This window comes from Medicago truncatula, chromosome 8, assembly GCF_003473485.1.
Source record: "Medicago truncatula cultivar Jemalong A17 chromosome 8, MtrunA17r5.0-ANR, whole genome shotgun sequence".
In the NCBI taxonomy this organism is placed as follows: Eukaryota; Viridiplantae; Streptophyta; class Magnoliopsida; order Fabales; family Fabaceae; genus Medicago; species Medicago truncatula.
Window position 1 is genome coordinate 44,029,525 of NC_053049.1, and position 18,991 is coordinate 44,048,515.

At 29.9% G+C, this 18,991-nt stretch overlaps 3 protein-coding genes across 3 annotated transcripts; all 3 read left to right on the forward strand.

The window, feature by feature from the left end:
- Positions 1-876: 876 nt before the first annotated feature.
- On the forward strand, positions 877-2,292 carry LOC11435745 (defensin-like protein 1). Its single transcript, XM_003630373.3, has 2 exons — positions 877-970; positions 1,890-2,292. Exons 1-2 carry the CDS (start codon positions 916-918, stop codon positions 2,057-2,059), a joined length of 225 nt encoding a protein of 74 aa, XP_003630421.1. The 5' UTR covers positions 877-915; the 3' UTR covers positions 2,060-2,292.
- A 3,150-nt stretch (positions 2,293-5,442) lies between these two features.
- Positions 5,443-6,147, forward strand: LOC11443107 (defensin-like protein 1). Its single transcript, XM_003630374.4, has 2 exons — positions 5,443-5,560; positions 5,725-6,147. Exons 1-2 carry the CDS (start codon positions 5,506-5,508, stop codon positions 5,892-5,894), a joined length of 225 nt encoding a protein of 74 aa, XP_003630422.1. The 5' UTR covers positions 5,443-5,505; the 3' UTR covers positions 5,895-6,147.
- Positions 6,148-17,062: 10,915 nt separating this feature from the next.
- Positions 17,063-18,661, forward strand: LOC11443109 (myb-related protein 308). The gene is made up of 3 exons (XM_003630376.4): positions 17,063-17,332; positions 17,441-17,570; positions 17,693-18,661. The coding sequence occupies exons 1-3, from the start codon at positions 17,200-17,202 to the stop codon at positions 18,375-18,377; spliced, it is 948 nt and encodes a 315-aa protein (XP_003630424.1). The 5' UTR covers positions 17,063-17,199; the 3' UTR covers positions 18,378-18,661.
- The last annotated feature ends 330 nt before the right edge of the window (positions 18,662-18,991 follow it).

Below are 18,991 nucleotides of genomic sequence, written 5' to 3' on the forward strand. Positions count from 1 at the left end.
CAAGCATTCTAGATTGTTTTGTTTGGGCGGATGTGTCTTCTCAAGAGTAACTTAGGTCTGCATTCAAACAAGCGGGTGGCAGTGGCCTTGAAAGATTAATTAAGGCTTCAGAAAACATAAAATTTTCTAGCAAAGATATTGGTTAGTCGGTGATGTTAATTACCATCTTTGGATGAATCCTTCTATGACCTCTTTATATCTTAGAAGTTGATGCTTTTAAGGATTAGTTATTTGAGAACGTAGTTGATGTTTTTTCATTGTTTTTTCCATTGTACATAAAAAAAAAAAAAAACTATACTTTTAAACTTAGCCCCGTACATAACTATATAACTTTACTATAAAAGAACAAATTTTATTTTAATTTAGGCATTTTCATTTATAAGTGGTACGTAGCTTTCATAAAACCCACTCATATGCACATGAGAGGAGAGGCAAAGTGTTTCGGGGAATATAATATTGTTTTTATAATGAAAATAAGTATTTCATAATAAATTTCCCTAAAAAAAGAATCGTTAAAATTCATCATGTTAAAGAAATTTAATCAAAGCGGTTGTAAAAGCAAAAGAATTGAAAAATTTAAGCGGTTGTCTAGGCCTATCAAGCTTACCGTGGCAGCTCACAATTGTTGTATGTGCACACGTTGCAGCTTTGCATGTTAATTAATCAAACTCATGTATATTATTTAGAAATTTCTAGGGTACACTCGTAAATTAATGTGTATCGGTAGTCCTGCTTTTCAAATTTATAGATCTAGCTAATAATAATTCAGCTTTGCACACTCACCTGCTTCTTTATCTATGGTTCTTACACGTCATAATATATGAATGTTTCCAAGTCCCATAAGCCACTATATATAAGAGCTTTATTTGCTTAAACCACTACACTATATTTTGAATTTGTGAGTTATAACTTGCCATGGAGAGGAAAACACTCTGGTTTTTGTTCATGCTCTTCCTTCTCTTAGCCGCTGGTAGTAATTTATTTTATTATTTTTCTTTAGTTTTTACATTTGACTAAATATGAGAATTTCTCACATTTAAGACAAGAGATACTATAGTAAAAGTGTCCTAAGTACATTTGTTAAGGATTCAAAAAATAGAAATAATTGATAACTTTTATGTAAAAAATTACTTTTTGATGTTTTAATGTGTTGAATGTACAAATTTCAAGAAATTTTTTCCATTTTAAACCTCTTATCAAATGTCTTTGTTAACATTTTCCTATATTTATAAAATGTTTTGTGATATATTTCTTCTTTCTTTAGATTAATATTTTATTTCTTTCTCTCACCTATATATTAAGTGTATAGCCTATTTGTAATATTATTTTTTAAAAATAACTTTTATAGTGTCTATATGTTATAGTTTCTTTCACAAACTTTTCTATAAAAAAACAACAACTTAGATTATTATAAATATCTAACAATAGCTTGAAATAAAAAATCATTTTAAATGTTTTTATCTTGAATTTCTAACAATTTAAAAAACAACTTAAATTAGATTAAAACTAATCTCTAACAATTGCTTGAAATAAAAAATTAGTTTAAACAACTTATCATATTTTATTATGTTGAATTTCTAACAAGTAATATCTAAATTATTGAATATTAAAATTACTTTTAATTTATGATAAATAAGTTCAAAACAATTTCTAGTGTATGGAGAAAAGAGTTCGTGTTTTTCTCTCTTATAATCATATTGATAATTGTCAATATTTAAATACCACTCCTACGAATACTATTCACCTTATTTGATAAAAAAAAAAAGAAAAAGAATGATACACGTCTGTCTATGTTCTGTTGTGTTCCTTCTGAAAGGATGTTGGGCTGTGTTGTGTTGTGTAATGTGGTTAATTATTTTAATGAATGTATTTGACATGAAAACATGCAGATATTGCGGTGAAGACAGCAGAGGGTCGAAGGTGCGAGTCTAAGAGCCACAAGTTTAAGGGTCCATGTTCACGTGACAGCAACTGTGCATCGGTATGCAGAGGTGAAGGTTTCACTGGTGGTGATTGTCGAGGCTTCCGTCGCCGCTGCTTTTGCACCAGGAATTGTTGAACAAACCCCATGCAGTAGCATCCTAAGTTTTAACGACTGCATCAATCACAAATAAATTACTAGCACTAATTCACGATACATGTGCTACGTACCTAGCTAGTGTTATTATTATATATCTATGTATTTTCAGTTTCATGTGTAACCAATCTTCCCTCAAAAAAAAATAAAAAAAAAGTGTAACCAATCTTATTGACATTGTTATATCGTAATATATAGTGACAATAAATTTGGTATCTCTACCTAAAAAAAAAAAAAAAAAAGAATATCTCGCGAAATCTATTTCCACTTATCGCAATTTTATTTGGAATGAAAATTAAGGCATTCCATCTTTATTTTTTCTAGATTACCTTTAAAGAATGGTGGGTAACTTACCCACTAAAAAAATAAGCAATTTATAGATAGGGTTAAGATAGTTCAATGAAATGTGTTTCCGTGGCTAATGTTTATTGGTTGAGGTAAATTATCCACCATTCTTCAATGGATACCTTAGTTGTCACCATCTATCTTACGTACAAATCAAACCTCAACATAGGTTAAGGTTAGATATTAGACCTAGATTTAATGGTACTATACAAAGCCCACATCATAACTTTAAAGCTAATTAAATATCATTGGATTTAACAAAGACAAATATTAGTCCTCCTAAGTCCTAAGCAGATATTAGTCCTTCATAATTTTTGTTTATGTATCATCAATAGGATCAACAATTCAATTTATGAAGATTAACCCTGTGGTAACTCATGAAATGTAATAATTAGTTTGCCTTTTAGTAAACTCAATCATCGAGTTTGGATAAACCAACCAAAATAAGATAAAATTTATGCATCAAGTTTAAAATCAACATCTTCAACCTCATTTGTCCATTTGATGGCTTTTAGTGAACCCATGAGCCTACGCCTCTTCTACGATTAACAAAGGAGTGTACCAAAAAGTTTTAGCTTTAATGAAGATCCATTGTAGTCTCTCAAACACATACCAATTTCCACCTTTTTGTTGATAAAAGCTACATCAATATTGCTTTTCAACCTGTTTGGAGGTATGATCCATTTGACCAAATCTACCCGTGGCCAAGCTACAATCGTGTTTGAGTCTTGCAATCTCATCCATTGCCATTGATTGAGGAATGCATAATGTTGATATATAGTCCTAACAACTTCATCAATCTCTTCTCAAAGCTTCAAACTACAACTTTCCCACAGGTTCACATACACCACATGCTACACTTTATCTGAGACATTTAATTTGCAACACTAAAGAATAATTTCCAAGTGTCGATTGAATTATGGAAAGTCAAACATGATGCCAAGCATTTTCACAATAATCCCCACAACGAATGCAATTATGTGGACATAGGTTTTCATTTTAATTGGTTTTCTTCTCACTTTTCTATTTTGCGTGTCAACTGGTGCACTAGTGTGCTAAACTCTGTATACTCAATGATAAAGTTTTCTGAAAAATTACAATGCTTTTTGTGGAGAATTTCAAATTTTCAGAAAAGAAAAGAGTGATGGTATTTTTGAAATTTTGAGGAACCTATACTGTTTTAGAAACCAGTGATAGCCCAATGCATTTGTAGGCCTGAACGAATTTGAATTGAGGATTTTTAATAGGTTGACAAAGAAACATTAAAAATTAAGAATCATAAATATGTAATTTTATTTGAGGCATGTCGAACACTAATTATTGGTATCACTCACGATCAGCATTTGAACATTTAAACTAGAAGGTTAATACATACAAAAAATTAAAACATTTAAGATCAAACTTGCAACATAAACTACAAATCTACAACTCTCCATTTAACCAAATTAGGTGCTAAAATGTTTAAAGAATTTGATTCATGAAAATATATTTAAACCAAAAAACATTCCGAGGCCTAATGTGAGGCCTAAATTTTTTGGAGGTCTAAAGTCCTTATTTTAGTGGTAACCCCCTTGGTCTGGATCGGTTAGAATTAATGTTTCAATGGTTTAATTTTTCTAATTTTGCTTCATTGATTTTTGGTTTGGACCGGACCGGTTAGAAAAATGAAGTGGTCGGAGATGACGTGTTCGAGATTATAGCAACTGAAAAAGACATATGCCGTTCTAATAATCGTAGCTCAATTGATAAAAAAAAAAAAAAAAAAAAAACATCGCATATAATATATAGAAGTTAGGGTGTCGTTCGTTGTGGGGAAGTGGAAACAACTCAACATTTATTCGTTTGCCCCATTTTCAGCGAGTTATGGCATCATGTTCGCACGTGGATTGGGGTGAATGGTGTTGATCCGATCGATGTGTCTGATCACTTTCTTCAGTTTACTTATTTGACAGGTGGGACAACAACTAAACGATCATTTATGCATCTATTGTGGCTCTTATGTGTGTGGGTGTTATGGACTGAACATAATAATAGGCAGTTCAATAACACCGAATCTAATATTCATCAGTTGCTTGAGAAAATTCAAATTAATTCTTACTGGTGGCTGAAGGCAGGAAATGCAGTTCATGTGTTAGGGGTTTAAAACTGGTTGGCTTGTCCCATTCAATGTTTGGGTATAGGATAGTCACCCTTTACTGTTTTTACATTTTGTTCGAACTCTTTGTGTAATTTTCGTCGGTTCCTTTTAGCACATCTTGTGCGGAAGAATCGACGTTTGTTTTGTTAATATAAGTCTCATTTTTGCCTGTTCAAAATATATATATATATATATATATATATATATATATATATATATATATATATATATATAAGTTAGGGTTTGAACCTCGGTTCTCCACTTATCGCCGTTAGTAAGTTAGCTTGACAAAAAAGACATGCGTCTTAAAATGTTCAAGAGTTGCAGCCTTGTGGTCAACTTTAGTTTTGAGAGACTTATGTGTAGCGAGCTTACCTAAATGGGGGACTCTTTTAACATTGAGAACTCTTTTACACCAATTATGTGTGCTCGCGCGCTGAGACTAAATTTTAAGGGATCATATAAACTAAAAGTTACATTTTACATATAAACATAGCAAACTTTTTCTTCTTCTAGATCCAACCAGCTCTGGTTGTCCTCTTCAAGTTACTCCCAAAGATTGTAGTAGTATGCAGCTTTTTCGCAAAACTTACTCATACACCTCATCTTCAATATATAGTATTTAAACTGGTTATTATGGTAAAGAAATTGAAAGTGGTGGTAAAAGCAAAAGAAACATCAACAGATGGTGGTGGTTATTGTTAATTGGCAGCTCAGAAACGTATTCACACGTTGCAGCTTTGCATGTTAACCAACCTATTTGATCAAACTGGTACTACCATCTGTGAACACTCACCTGCTTCTGTATCTGCGGCTCCAACACGTCATATATGTATGTTTCCATGCAATTCATTATATATAAGAACATCACATATAAGAGCCATATTTATACAATTCACTTTTCTGATTAAACCACTACCACACTCACACTCTATTGATTTTGGTCATGGAGAGGAAAACACTCGGCATTTTGTTCATGCTCTTCCTTGTCTTAGCCGCTGGTAACATATTATATTCTTCATTTTTTACTTAGTTAATATTTATTATGTGTATGATCATTTGAAACTCTTAATATTATAAACTCACTAGTGAGCCTCATACATACATACATTACATATATAGTATCTTGAATGAATATGAGATGAAAACGTATACGTACATGCAGATGTTGCGGTGAAGACAGCAGAGGGTCGAAGGTGTGAATCTCAGAGTCACAAGTTTAAGGGACCATGTGTGAGTGACAGCAACTGTGGATCGGTATGCAGGGGTGAAGGTTTCATTGGTGGTGATTGTCGGGGTGTCCGTCACCGCTGCTTTTGCACCAGAAATTGTTGAAACAACGTACGCCCACCATGCTTCTAATGAATAAATAGCTCTAACTCATGATAGATACATGGGCTAGCTTAGCTAGTGTTATGCAACGATCATGTCTATGATCTTTCATCTCGTTCTTATTATATATCGTAATAATCATCATATAGTGTACCAAGTATATCTCCATTTCTACTAATAGAGCTTTCAAAATGTGCCATGCTGGTCCGAAATGCTTAACTCAATTGACAAATGTGGTCATTATTAGATTTGGACACTTTCATCCATATTTATTTTCATAAATAATCATTATATTTATCAAGGATTAATTACACGTCAATATATAGAAGACAGGCGGACAAAATGTGATGTTAGGCCTCTTCGAATAACAATATCAATCATTTTAAATATAACATTAATTTGATGTAGGAGACATTATATTGTTATACATACATGACATTGTTATTCCCTAAAAAAAAAAAACATGACATTGTTATATATTACATTTTAAACTATTTGTAGAAAGTCAACAACCTAGCCAAAAGTGTCACTCTCATTTTATGTTTGGAAATATCTTTTCAATATACATGTATATAGAAAATGTTAACGAATGTCCATACTCTTTAAGGAGCATAAGTAGTGTAAATATTTTTGAAAATTTATGTAATCAATATTTTGAAAATTAAATATTTGACTTTTCTAAAAAACAATTACTTATTTTAGAACATTTAAAGAGTGTATGGGGTCACTCGTTAACAAGACTCAATATATAATTGATTATACATGTACTACGAGATGAAAGATCATAGTTAATATGAAGGGCTGGCCCTACGGCATAGGCCGCGAGTTCGACGGCCTACGGCCCTTACCGGTAGGGGGCCCAATTTTTTTTTAAGGTGGGGGTGTATGTAGAAATATTTGGATTTTGGGGGGTATATATAGCAACATTCTCTGAAAAGGCTCAAACTTTGACATGATATAGAAATGGACTGAAATCTGTTGATGTTTTTGGCCCTTTAGTGAGATTTGCTATATATATCTCATGCAGCACAAAATTTCTATATACCCCCTCATATAAAAAAATTTGGTTGTTCTTAATAATATGGTCGAAAATATATTATCAAAGAAATTGGTGATATTAAAAATTTGGTTGTTCTTAATAATTTGGGTCCTTTGTTCCTAATAATGTGCTTCACTAATATTAAAAATATCGACGTTATTTATTATCCAATAAATTGGAATAATTTTTATAACAAAGCAAATTCTATTTTAGTTGAAAATGGGGTGCTAAAATTTCAGTCTACGCATGTGCTATTTTTCTCTACTAAGATTTTTTTTATTTTTTTTTGTGTATATAGAGTATTTAATTTATTTTCAAATGTTGTTTAAAAAACATTTATTTGATTGTGAAAAGCGAAATAAAAAAACGAAATGAAGAGTTAAAGAAACACAACAATGAGCTAAAAAAAATTATAATGTATTATATAAGGACCCTTTTTTTATATTATGCATAAGGTATGCAAAACTCTAAGAACGGTCCTGTTAATATGTTTACTTAAAAATGTGTTTACGTAAATATATACTCGTAAACACATTTTTAAGTAGTAGCTGGAAGCAACCTTGACTCCGCTTACAAATTGTTCGTTTTTATTACTAGTTGGTGAGTAAATTACCAACCTTTGTTTAAAGACAATCTAGATAGAAAAAAAAGAAAGAAAAAAAAATTATTCGTGCCCACAGTTCATACAAAGTGCAGTTAATCTACCGTAAAAAAAATAAAAATAAATACAAAGTTCAATTAATCGAACTCTTCAGTTGGATGGAATCAGATTCTAGTACATATCTCCCTACATAGTACTTCCTCCGTCCCTGAATAAGTGATCTATTTATAAAAATATTTGTCCCACAATACTTGACCTTCTCAGATTTCTAAGCAAAATTTGACAGATTTACCCCTTATAAATACTTTTTGTGGTCCATGTTAAAGTTTGTAGTGGAACAAAGAAAGTAATCATTACTTAAAAGTGAAAAAATTTCAAAATAATGATAAGGGCAACTCAGTAAAAGTATCACTCTCTTTCTTTCATCTTTACACTTTTCTTAATCTGTGTAAAATGGTCAAATAAGTCACTTATTAAGGGACGGAGGGAGTAAAACATAAACGGTGTAGGAAAGTTCGAATTATAGACACTTGATTCAGATATAATAAAGTCTGTAATCCCTACTAGCATTTTTTTTTTTGAACGTGTTAACGTGAAATAATGCGACAAGCAGTCGATGCTTAATTCCATATCATGATATCAATGATATAATAATCATGGAATATATGCCACGTGACGGTTGAACAGCTGCAAAATATACCATCCGGGTGTTGTGTTCCTAATCTAATCTTCTAAGGGACCCATGTGAGGAAATCTTGTAGTAATATAACAATTTTTTTACCCATATCATAATCGAAATACCCTCCCTTAAAAAAAAAATCCAAGCACTCTATGACTATATTTAAAAAAATATAAGCACAGTACTCGCTCCACTAACCGCCTTTGGTTGGCTGGATTAGGTTGGTTTGAGATCTTAGAATATGCATTTGGTTTAAAGTTTAAGTTTGATTTTCTGATGTTAATTTAAATAAATTAGTTTGGTTTCTTCAACAAAAAAGTATTCACTATCTCAAATTATAAGTCATTTTAAAAAACATTTTTATCTTAAATTATAAATATTTCTATAATATAACATTAATATTAGTTTTTTATTTAAAAAACATTAATATTAGATTTTTATATTATTAATTAAAAATAATTTTGTAAAGTGTACTAATTCATACTTTTTCTTCACTATACAAAATCAATTATATTTTCTATTTGAGAAATGTTAACTTGTGCCTTAAAAAACTAAAGATATAAATATTTTATAGAATATTATGCATTTCATATTTTAGAAATTTAAAATGTTATCTTTTTAAAATAAAATTTATGTTTTAATTTCATTTTTAGCTTTTTAACTTGAGTCTTAAGGGCACTCTGACCTTTTTTGTTTAATGTAAAATTCTCAAAGTTATTTTGTAATTTGAGACAAATGATGTAGAAAATATACAATATACATTTTAAAAAAACATTAAGATAGGGTGAAGAAGTTAACAAGCATGAAGAGTATGGAGTGTGGAATGAAAGAATCAAGCATACAAAGGAGTGGCCCACACTCAAATAGATGAGGTAGGATAACCATGGAGAGAAGGGGTGGGTGACCAACCTCCCCGTATGCTTCTCATTACTTGAATGCCATTTTTATTTCTAGAAGCAACCAAAAAACTAAAGGTAGGAAGGTGAGGCTTACCAACCATGTTCGGAGAAATTGACATGGCCGACTCAAAATGACATAACTATTGGATACCATGGGATGGTTGAAGCTTGAAGAAAGTTGATAAATAAATAGGTGGTATTTAACAGGTGAATCCTTTCCCACTATGGAAAAGGTGATATCTACCATTAGATTAAATAGGTGCATGATTTTTATTGTGGTCTATCTACATCATATTTTTTCTTTTTATCTTCAACCTTGATATCATGAACTCATGAGACTTATCTACAACCTCATCAGACTGAAAATCTGCAATTGACCAGCACCATCACCTATTACTTTATCTCTTCGTTTCACTACGATTACTTGGAACAAGTTAACTAGCACAATCTTTTTTTTTTTTTTTGGAGATATGGAACACAAAACACAACCGAAGGAAAAATTATTATTTCTATTTTGAATATAAAAATAATGAATGTTTCTACTTTGAATAAAAAAAACTATCGATGTTTCAATTAGGACCGTTATTTAGAGCAAATCATCGACAATAATAATCCAGTAAGCTTCAGTCGCAAATCCAAAATTTCATAGATGTTAAAATAAAATTGAAACAAACAAAAAAACTCCCAAAAGACAGTAACTGTAATTTACCAAATTAAAAATAAAATCAGAGGCATCTATTATTTTGGCTTTCTAGATCTGAATGAATGGAATCTCCACCTCCACCACTGGGTTTCCATTTCCTCATTGAGTTCTGGTTTCATTGAACTAAAAAATTAAAGTTCCTTTGGGAAAAATCTCTGGTTGAGACGCCAAGTGTTGGCAAGGTGGACGACGGTTGCATTGCAGAATCGGTTACGTTCACGGGGGTAGCGGTCGCGGTAATGTAATCTCGAATTTCTATCCTGCAAATAGTGCGGTATCGGTTACCTTAATTTTGTTTACGATTGTGCCATAATTTTTCGATCAATTTTTTCAATCAAGTGCATAATTTTCAGTGTCTCTTCCAACCATTAAATTTGAAAACCACAATTTTTTTTTTTTATGAAAAATACACTGACTAATTAAAAATATAATATAAATAAGAGTTTTGTTAACGAGTGTTATGAAGTACTTTATTAACATTTTAAAATAAGTAATTATTTATAAAAAAAAAAAAAAAAAAAAAAAAAAAAAAATCGATTTTCAATACATTGATTTTAAATTTTTTCATAAACACTTACTTATAGTTCTTAGAGTTTCAGCAATTTCGATAAATGATTCTTGAATGGGACCGGGGGTTATTATTATTTTATTTTTTTTAAGGAAGAGGGTTAATGTTATTGTCTATTTATTAGTGGTCTATAAACCATATGGATTGTTTCTGAAGGACATAGGTGCTACGTAGTTTTTGGAGAGTTTCCTTATTCTTTTTGTGTTTACTAATTGTTTATTTTGTGCTTTAGTTGCATATGTATTTGAGCACAACTAAATGATTGATCTCAAATAGTTAATGTATTTTACATAAAGACAAATCATTTGGAAAAAACTGAATTTGATTGCTAAATAAAACAATTTTTTACCAAACTTTTTTTATGTCACAACCAAACTTTGGATTATTAGAGTCCTTTTCTTTATAAAACCTTAAGGATATTTTAGTTCAAGTACTCTTTGTACTACTTCAATTAAAGGGACTCTAATAATTTAAAGTTTAGTTAAAATCATTTGCCAGACATTTGCTACTTCAATTAAACTAAATAAATAAAGATAAAAATAAAGTTAGGATTTGACTAGACTTTTTTAAACCGAATATGTACTTAAATAAAAGATATTTGCAAAACTGCTGAGAAGATGTCACATGTCCCAAAACAGAGAGGCAAATTTGCCTAAAGATAGAGGATCAAAAGATCATATTTCACTAAAGTTAGAGGGTTAAAAGAGCATATTTCCCTAATGATAGGAGGTAAAAATTTAATTTTTTTTATTAGGGGGCCAAAATCGTGCCGTTTTGAAACACAAGGGAGGAAAATTGCATTTAAGCCAAAGTAAAATTGTCACTCGTTTGCCTTAAAAATGTATATTTCCATATTTAACAATGAGATTATATATAACCGATTATTAAATAAAACTCCCTCCAGTTTCAATTATAAGCAATTTTTCACTTTTTAGATTCATTGAATAAATAATGTATGTGGTCTATAATTAAGACTACGTACATCATTTATTCAATGGATCTAAAAGATGAAAAATTATTTATAATTGTGACCAGAAAGAGTATATAATTTAGAGTGGGTCTAGCAGAAGAGACTATTCTTCTACAACATTAAATATTAAGATTTGAGTCCTTGTAGAAACGTGCTCAAAATTATTGATCGACTGTACGTTAAATAATATTGCCTCTAATGGAACCGTAGAGAATCTATCAGCAATGAAATAAATAATAAATTAAATTATAATGTATATTGAAAAAATATATTATTTTATTGAATTTATATTTTAAACTTAAAAATTATTTGACTAAGATTTTCTTTTTAGCAATTTTATAATTGTGAAAAGATTTTATTTTCAATATAAAAACTAAATTATAAAAATATAACTAAGATTGAATCAAATTTATTGGATACTTTACAAATAAATATTAAAGATAAAACTTTCAAAAAAATTGACCAAAAAAAAAAAAACGTTCAAAGAAAAACATTAATGATAGAAGAATATAACCGAATATGTACTTAAATAAAAAGATATATAACCTAAAAATATAAAATACTGATATATGACTCGTTAAAAACATATATAGTTAGTAGTTAGTTTTAAGTTACTATACATACTCCACATGCATAAAGGATTTTTCATTAGCACATTATATACGGAGTATATGGTTCTGGTAATCCGAAGTTTAGCAGATAGTTAAGTAAAATTTAACCAAAAATTATTCTCACCGCACATTATAACTTACATAGTTTATATTTATTTAAATAATTAGCTCTATGTAAATATATGAGTTTTTTTATAACTTTTTTAGTTGAATATAATTTATATTTTGGTAAATATATATGTTTTTAAAATTGAACTTAATTTATGTAAATAAGTCTGATATGGATCTATGTCCAATTTTATTTTATTTTTATTTTTTTTGCAAGTTCCTCAAATGTACTTCTAATTTATCTTTTCTAGTAGGTGAAGCAAAGGAAAGACACCTATAAACAGTGTGATTTTAAGAACGGATGGTAGGGGAGGTTACTCATCAAACCTGAATTGACAAGAGTGAGTGGAGTAGTAAGTTAAGAATGCTTCTAGAATATATTTTTTGTACAAGAAAGTGTATATTTTATAAAGCAATACATAAAACAAGTTAGTTAGAGAGAAAGTAGAAAGGTGGAAGACCACACACAAAAAGTTGGGAAAACGAATCATCATAGATAAGAGTGAGTTTTTTTGGGGTGGACCGATGAAAATGTTTGGTAGGCATTGCCTGCTTTAAACTACTTGATCAATGAACCAAAAATCATTTAGGCAAAAAGCATTTGCAATAGTAGGTAGATCTTACGGTTTTTTTCCTTTAATTCGATATCATTTTATTATTGGCTAATTTGCATTTTTTGTCCCTTAATTATTTAGATATTATCTCTTTGGTCGCTTAATTAAAATTCGGTTTATTTTGGTCCTTTAACTTCTCTCCGTTATATATTTTGGTCCTTTCCGTTAGTTTTAATTCAAAAACGTTAGATTTTCTTCATCTTCTTCTCCTCTTTTTCATCTTCATATCATCTCCGTCAAACTTTAACAACAAGAATCCCAAAAAAATTCTAGAAGAAAATGAAAAAAAAATCTAATGTTTTTGAATTAAAACTAACGGAAATGACTAAAATGTGTAATGGAGAGAAGTTAAGGGACCAAAATAAATCAAATTTTAATTAAGGGACCAAAGTGATACTACCTAAATAGTTAAGGGACCAAAAATGTAATTTAACCTTTTATTATTTATCAAGCTTACATCATAAATCATTTGGAGTTTAACAGAGTTGTTATAAACATTATATTACATATGGGGCTAGAATTGAAACTCAAAGTTCAAGCAAATTGAATACTTAAAAACAAAAGACCGTTTATTTGTCTCAAGGAAGTGTGCTTTAATCTTAAGATGACGTCACACTCAACTAATTTTATGTGGTTAGGACGGGATTGAATAGATTGCCAAGATTGGTTAGGAATCTCAAAAAAACAGATTGCATGAGAATTATGTTTCTTCCTAATGATGAACAATGTGTTCATAATTGAATGATAAATTTAATCTTTAATATCAAGATTAAGATTCAAAGTTGAATAAGAAGTAAATAATCACAACAAAACCTACACTTATGCACAAAAATTCATACACGAATTTTTTAATCTTTATAATGCTCGAGAGAGATAAATAGATAGTTGAGAGGGAAATAAATGTTTCAGTAAATAAAATAAAATAATATGAGTCGTATTTATGCTAAGATTAAATAAATATGGAAAATGGGTACTAGGTCCTTTTAATGCAAAATATATGGTAGAAACATGATATGATCCTGAATTAAACAAGAATATGACTAGAATTTTAACCCGTGCGACGCACGGGTCTTGTCGACTATAATAGGGACTAATGAATAATCTTTAACTCGTAAGATTATGGGTCGATCAATAAACACAAATTATATTATTAGAGATACAATATTACAATCAAATTTGTTTTACTATGTCCTTCAATGACACTTGAATCTTATTAAATTTTACATTTTAGTTTTGAAAAACTAATCAATTAAAGATTGTTGTTTTATTTTATCACAATATATTATTGGGGCATTATCTTCTCATTTTTTTTTAAAAAAATTATAAAGAAAAAAGATAAAAAGAATACAATATTATATTGTTGTACGGGTCAATTTTATTTATTACCTTTTTAGTTAAACATCAAAAATTGACTTGTAATAATTGTTTTAAATTTTCACTTACATGAAATACAAAGTCACTTCAATTAATAGAATTTTTAAATTACACGTACAGCTCTAAAAAGAATAATTACACTTTAATATTTATTAAAAGTAATAATATATTTTTCCAATTAAATACATATCATATATGCATATATCATAGAATTTAATAACATAAGAGATCTTATACAATGTATTAATTATTTTGAAGATGTGTGCTTGGTTGAAGAGTTGTGTATTTTCCAAGGGGTATAGCAATAGATGTAATTTAATGCAATTCATGGTTTCTAACAAAATTTTTTGAATTTCAAATTGAAGAAGTGTTGGAAGGAAATATATAATTAGGGTTAGCACTTAGCAATTAATGCGGATCATTTGGAGGAAATTTTCTAGGTTTAGTTGTTGCAAACCTAATAAAATAATATGAGTCGTATTTATGCTAAGATTAAACAAATATGGAAAATGGGTACTAGGTCCTTTTAATGCAAAATATATGGTAGAAACATGATATGATCCTGAATTAAACAAGAATATGACTAGAATTTTAACCCGTGCGACGCAAAGATTTTGCTGAGTCAATGGACTTATGGGGCAATCGTGAAGAATCTTCATTTTACAAGGACGGAATCTAAAAAAAATTACAGTGGACAAAACCAAAAATACTATATATTACAGGGGATAAATGCCTATTAACCTTATAATATATTAAGTTCTTACCATTAAACCTATCATATCATGTTCCTCTAATTTATTGTATGTTAGCTTGTTGAATTTTAACATCCTAGCTTATATTGATGGTAAAAAGTATAAATAGAAATAATATGATGTGTTTTAGAATTAATTGTGATATCTTGTTGTTCATCAAACATTACATTAAGATATGGATATGATATTATTACATTATCATGTCCACGAAACGAACTATTATTGTCACAATGAATCTTTAGATCTATTTTAAATCCAAATATCTTAATATCTCCTTCTTTGGATAAAAAAAAAAAAAAATTAGTGCAAAAAGATTTAAAAATATGATTGAATATATATATATATATTAAATATCTTTAACTTATGCAATAAGTCAATCTAGGCTACAAATGATTTTTTTTTTTAAAACAAATTTAGGCTACAAGTGAATTAAATAAAGTAAAAGAATTAATTATATGCGTATTTAAAAAAAAAATCTGTTTTATATGCCTTTAATTCATGGACGGTTCCACCGTGTAGCGACCCCGGGCGGTCGCCCGGGCTCGATCGATAATTTTTGCACATTAGACTCAACCAAAAAGCTCATTAACACATTTATAAAAAAAAAATTTGGGCAATTTGAAAATTGTCACAAGTAAATAGGTCTTGGAATTTTATTTGGCACACTATTGACAGTTTCATCTCTCTTATTTTAACGAGTTAATTGTTCAAATTGACTCTTTAATATACTTTATGTTTGAAAAATGACCCAATAAAATACAAAATATATACTCTAACATTGTAACTTGAATTTTTTCTTATTTAATTTTGATCACCCTATAATATACGCGTAGTCTAAACATGTGACCTAAATGTTGAATTTTTTCACTATTTTTTTCTTACATGTTTAGCACGTTAAAATATAGCTTTACATAAAATTAAATTTCTTCGACCAGGGATAAATTAATTATGAATTTTTATTCCCTCATAATTATGAATTTCTTAAACAATTTATAATTAATTTGTATCTCGTTTAAAATTTACAAAATTTCATTGTGAATGTTTCTTATCATGTTCTAGTCATGCCTACAAAATTAGGGAACTAAATTTGACTTGTGAGTATACGCTTACGCGGAACAAAATTTCAATTTTGCACGTTTCAGTTGAAAAATCAAAATAAATTTAAACGATTTCGAAATGCTATGAAACTTTACAAATCCCTTTTATGTATTTTTATAGATGTCTTTGCAAATAATGAGCTCAAAATTTGATTTATAGATCGAGATTTCTGTTGTTTTGTTTTTTGAGCTTTTGACACTTTAAAAATTCATAATTAATTTGTCGTTTGTCGAAAATTTATAATTTTTTTGTTAAAGCCATATTTTAACGTTCTTAACTCGTCGCTGGAAAATCATGAAAAAATTCAATCTCTCAGTTGCTTTTTTGGACTTCGCGTATATTACAGGTTATAAATAATAAAAATCTCGAATTACATGGTCAGAATACATGTTATTTAATTACAGGGTCAATTTTCAGACTTCACGTATATTACGTGGTTAATTTAAATTAATAACCCTATTTTAAATTGTACTTTTGTTGATAAAATGATAAACTTCATTTATTTTGATTTTTTTTAGGTAAAAAAAAAAAATCGATTTATGACTATTTATATATTATATCACATGTGAATTTACGATTAATTTTTCGCCCAGGCTCCATAAATTTCCTGGCTCCGCCACTGCTTTAATTGATATTTTTGATAGTATATATCTTTAATTAATTAATTTATCATTTTTTGTATAGATTCCAATTGAGCTAAAGTTTTAAGGCCATGAGAACACATTTGTGTGTGGTAGTCGTGTATATGTAAATATAAAAAGTAATTAGAAGAAACGAAGAATTATTTTCTGTTTTTAAGTGGTATCCATGAACTATCTTGACCCCACCAATAAATTGCTCATTTTTATTGGTTGGTGGGTAAATTACCCACCATTCTTCAAAGATAATTTAGAAAAAACTATTAATTAAATAATTTGAAAATAAAGAGACGTAACTCTTGAGAAAAGAGGGGCATGAAATGGTGAAAAAGCAGGGGTGAAAGTGAAAATAAAAAAGGTATAGATTAGGGTGAGAGAGAGAAAGAAGCATAAATAAATAAATAAATAAAAAGTAGAAGTAGCTACCTACCCAATGAAAGGAAACAGAAACAGAAACAGAGCACAAACTTAATTGTAACCACTCGTCTTTTCTCACCAACTCGGTCAATCACTTTGAGAAAAAGAAGCTATCCGAGTCAATTGCACCTTTCTCTCTCTCTCTCTCTCTTCACAACCTCCCATTTATATTCTCTTCTGTCTCACTACCTTCTTTTGTCTCCCTTTCTCTCTCTCTCTCTCTCTCTCTCAACAACCATGGGTAGATCTCCTTGCTGTGAAAAACAACACACAAACAAAGGTGCTTGGTCTAAGGAAGAAGACGAACGTCTTATTAACTACATCAAACAACAAGGAGAAGGTTGCTGGCGTTCTCTTCCTAAAGCCGCAGGTATATATATATATATTATTAATATTATTACGTTTTAACTATTTCATTTCATCCATAATCCGTTTATTCATTTTGCTTAATTATATATGCATGTTTACTACAACACAGGCTTGGCAAGATGTGGAAAAAGCTGCAGATTGAGATGGATCAATTATCTCAGACCTGATCTTAAGCGTGGAAATTTCACTCACGAAGAAGATGAACTTATCATCAGCCTCCATGCTATGGTTGGAAACAAGTATGTATATATATTCTTTCTCAAATTTGTTTTTCTCTCGTTCATTTTCATCTTTTTATATTTTCACATATAAATCATATTCTATCTTATTTGTTATTAATTCGTTCATGTTTTGTTTTCAGATGGTCTCAGATTGCTCAAAAATTGCCCGGAAGAACAGACAATGAGATCAAGAACTATTGGAACACTCACATCAAACGCAAACTCTATAGCCGTGGAATTGATCCTACAACACATCAGCCACTCAAAACCCTCTCCGGTACCGCTGCCGCTTCAACCGGCACTTCCTCAGCAACAACCACCTCTGCAGAAGCTGCTTCTCCTACAATGGTTGTAAATAATAATCCTCCGGTATTTCCTGTGGTAGCCTCAAACAACGAGAGCAGTACTAGCAGCAGCATGAGCCACCACAACAAGATTAAGAGTGAGTTTCAGTTATTCAGTAATTTCAGTGGCTCTCGGCTTAAAAAGTTTGTCGCAACTGATTCTGGCTATGGTGGTGTTGAAGAATCAGTTTCAAACAGTAGCAGTGGTGTAACCGTTGAGGATATAGCTTATCCTCGTCAAATCAACTTGGAACTTTCATTGGCTATACCCTCTCCCTCTCAACAGCAACAGCCACAAGCTTTGTGTCTTTGTCGTCAAATATCTTTAGGGTTATATGGTAGTAGCCACCAACCTTGTTGCTGCAATAATACCATACCTATCGTTGGTGTTTCAACTTCTACTGCTCCACTACCTGCTACCACCGTCGCCGGGAATGGTTTTTTCAAATTTTCTGGAACCGGGATTGTCAACAAGTTTTGATTTTTTTTTTTTTTTTTGTAGAAGTAATTTAGGCTTAATCTTATCTTTTGGGGTTAATTATTAATTATTAGAATCACAGCATAGCTGAGTTGTTAACGTTGTTGTAACTGTTACTTAGTTAACAACGTCAACGACAAAGGACAGTTTAGTTGTAGTATCGAATTTCGAAACTTTTCCAAATTTTTGGATTATTTTGTTTTTATTATTTCATATATATATATGTGCTAATTGCTATGGTGGTTGACTGTTGAATAGAGGTCTTACCCAATATTTTGGGCTATAAATCTGGGTACTGTTTTTGTATCACTGTTCTATCTCTATTTTAATTTGCTGCGTGTTCATTTCTAAGGGTAGAGTTCAATGTTGAATTTCCATCTTGATAGTTTTAATTCTTCTCTCATTGTGTTTTGACTGGAAATTTTTCTTCTCTCATTGTTTTGACCCTTATTCAAATAATTTTTTTTGGTCAAGCAATAAATTAAATTTCTATATAATGACGTTAATTATTACTTCTCTCATATGTTAGTTATTTTTTTGGTCAAGTTATTTTCTTTTTTTTAATCAAAGATGTTAGGTAAGATGTGTAAAAAAATATCATGGGTATTAATTTTTAA

Bases quoted from the DNA above. Each gene is read 5' to 3' on its own strand.
- LOC11443107 (XM_003630374.4), top strand. From the start codon at position 5,506: ATGGAGAGGAAAACACTCGGCATTTTGTTCATGCTCTTCCTTGTCTTA. The intron at 5,561-5,724 runs GTAACATATTAT...ACGTACATGCAG, and splicing joins CTTCCTTGTCTTAGCCGCTG to ATGTTGCGGTGAAGACAGCA.
- LOC11435745 (XM_003630373.3), top strand. From the start codon at position 916: ATGGAGAGGAAAACACTCTGGTTTTTGTTCATGCTCTTCCTTCTCTTA. The intron at 971-1,889 runs GTAGTAATTTAT...GAAAACATGCAG, and splicing joins CTTCCTTCTCTTAGCCGCTG to ATATTGCGGTGAAGACAGCA.
- LOC11443109 (XM_003630376.4), top strand. From the start codon at position 17,200: ATGGGTAGATCTCCTTGCTGTGAAAAACAACACACAAACAAAGGTGCT. The intron at 17,333-17,440 runs GTATATATATAT...ACTACAACACAG, and splicing joins TTCTCTTCCTAAAGCCGCAG to GCTTGGCAAGATGTGGAAAA. The intron at 17,571-17,692 runs GTATGTATATAT...TTTTGTTTTCAG, and splicing joins CATGCTATGGTTGGAAACAA to ATGGTCTCAGATTGCTCAAA.